The following is a 2,102-nucleotide window of genomic DNA, read 5'->3' on the forward strand; positions in this document are numbered from 1 at the left end:
CCCCCCCCTCGACCGCAGGAGCGCTGAGTGGAGTCGATCGTATCTAATTAATCACTTATTCACGGCCCCTGCGTCTGATAGGTGCAGGGGGGGCCTGGTGGTGGCGCCACCACCTCTTGCCTTCTTCTTTATCCTCTTCCGAGCTCGACGCTGTCTCTCTCTGTCTATTTCTCCCTTGTCTCTCTGTCTCTCTTTGTCCCTCTCTCTATCGCTGTCTCTGTCTCTCTCTGTCTCTCTGTCTCTCTGTCTCTCTCTCTCTCTCTCTCTCTCTCTCTCTCTCTCTCTCTCTCTGAAATTCTCTGAACACAGACATAAAACACAGCGCCACACATACTGATAAAGTGCAACTGCTTAACACTTGTAAGAGTGCTACTACAAGTTGAATACTAGTTGCAAGTATATAACTCCGTTAATGTGAAATTGTAGGTGTTCAACTCTTCCTACACTTCCAATTGCTCACATTCTTTAACAGAGTTCTCGTTCCAAAAATAAAATGAAGGACTCTGAAAATTTTGTTTGAACGTGTCATTTTCAAATTTACCCAAATTTCTTTTGAAAATAATAGTGAAGAAGTCCTCCCTAAGCTTACCCTTTTGCACCACCAAGAAAACCTGTGTACCCCTTTTTCCATATCTACAGGTGCAGACTAGACTTGTTCTCCTTTTAATCACGACAGTGAGATAAGTGTAACTAACGCACGACTTGTGTCTGCGCAGGTGACCTGTCCCAGGAGGGTGTCGGCTCGGACGGCAACTCAGACCACAACTCGTCGGGGGACGGTGAGGACGACTCGCAGCTCACTGACCGTCTGAAGCTCAAGCGGAAGCTACAGCGCAACCGGACCTCCTTCTCAAACGAGCAGATAGACAGCCTGGAGAAAGGTAAGTGAGGCAGCCCCTACCTGTAAAATCAGTCAAGCTCTGAACATTTTTAATCGACCTACTTGCCTACGACGAGCAAATACTGCATTTGACGACTGAATTCGGAAATGTTTAACTTCAAAATTTTCTTGCTGCTGAGAAAAACGCTTAATCAAAATAATGACAAATATTGTAAAGATATGTTTGAAAGGCTATTTTTCACAGTGCCCGTGTGAAGGCAATGGCAGCGGCATGCAAAACGTCTATAAAGGAGGTGCACCTTGTCAGTGACAAAGGTAAATGAGTTTAATTTCTTGTTCTCATCGTGTCTTTATTCGTCCGTTTACAGAATTCGAGCGGACCCATTACCCTGACGTGTTCGCAAGAGAGCGGCTAGCGGAAAAAATTGGCCTTCCAGAAGCGAGAATCCAGGTAAAGCGAATCATAATTATATGGCCGCGCGTTTTATTTATTTTTGTTGTGTTTTTATTTTTCGTGAATTTTATTTCCGCCATCAAAGAGTCAAAGCTGAGAGGGTGAGACGGTGAGGAGAGGCACTCTTGTCAGAGTCGCGCGCCTCGTTAGCGGGGGAGAGGGGCACTGCCAACTTATATAACACCTATTCCTCCAAAATGTGTACCAAAGACTCGAATTGTCATCGCGACGAGTCACTCTTCAAATTCTAAAAGATAATTTTAATTATCGAAGTATACTTGGTAATAATTGGTAACGCCCTAATATTGCATGCCGTGGTTAGTCAAGTCAAGTCAGTCGTCTGCGCTGGGAAAAGGTTGGTTCCGTTAAACATATTGCACCGTTTTCATTGGGGGGAGTACTTTTTTCATGCCAACTTTTTCGAAGTGCTAGGTACAGCAGGCTAAATGTGTAAGTGACATTAAAATGTCGGGGGCATTTTACCTCCATGAGAGAATATCCAGATATTGAAAAAAAATCCAGATATTCCAAAACTATTCGCCACATATTCCACAAAAAATTTCCAGATATTCAACAAAAAATTTCCAGATATTCCACCAAAACTTTTTCAGGTATTCCAAAAGCATTCCAGAAGATTCACAAAAATAAATAAATCAAAAGCATTCGATTCTAATCATGATGCAGGTGACCTCTACAACGGAAAAGGCCGGGGGTAAGGGGGTGGGGGTGCTCTCCTCTGTGCTGAGCAATAACGCGGGTCTCATCGCTCTCATAATGACATCGCTTTGGCCTCCCGCACCCCCGCCC

The 2,102-nt window shown here is 44.3% G+C and overlaps 1 protein-coding gene across 1 annotated transcript in view; it reads left to right on the plus strand.

Moving 5' to 3' along the window:
* LOC113215316 (paired box protein Pax-6) overlaps window positions 1–2,102 on the plus strand; it is a gene marked incomplete at its 5' end in the record, with an annotated part of 63,965 nt that overhangs the window by 49,229 nt on the left and 12,634 nt on the right. Inside the window, 2 exons of the mRNA XM_052269637.1 lie at window positions 717–881; window positions 1,210–1,292. Coding sequence (XP_052125597.1) covers window positions 717–881; window positions 1,210–1,292 — 248 coding nt within the window. The remainder of the gene's footprint in view (window positions 1–716; window positions 882–1,209; window positions 1,293–2,102) is intronic.

The sequence above is a fragment of the Frankliniella occidentalis genome, unplaced genomic scaffold, assembly GCF_000697945.3.
Source record: "Frankliniella occidentalis isolate FOCC.00 unplaced genomic scaffold, Focc_3.1 Scaffold98, whole genome shotgun sequence".
Lineage (NCBI taxonomy): Eukaryota > Metazoa > Arthropoda > Insecta > Thysanoptera > Thripidae > Frankliniella > Frankliniella occidentalis.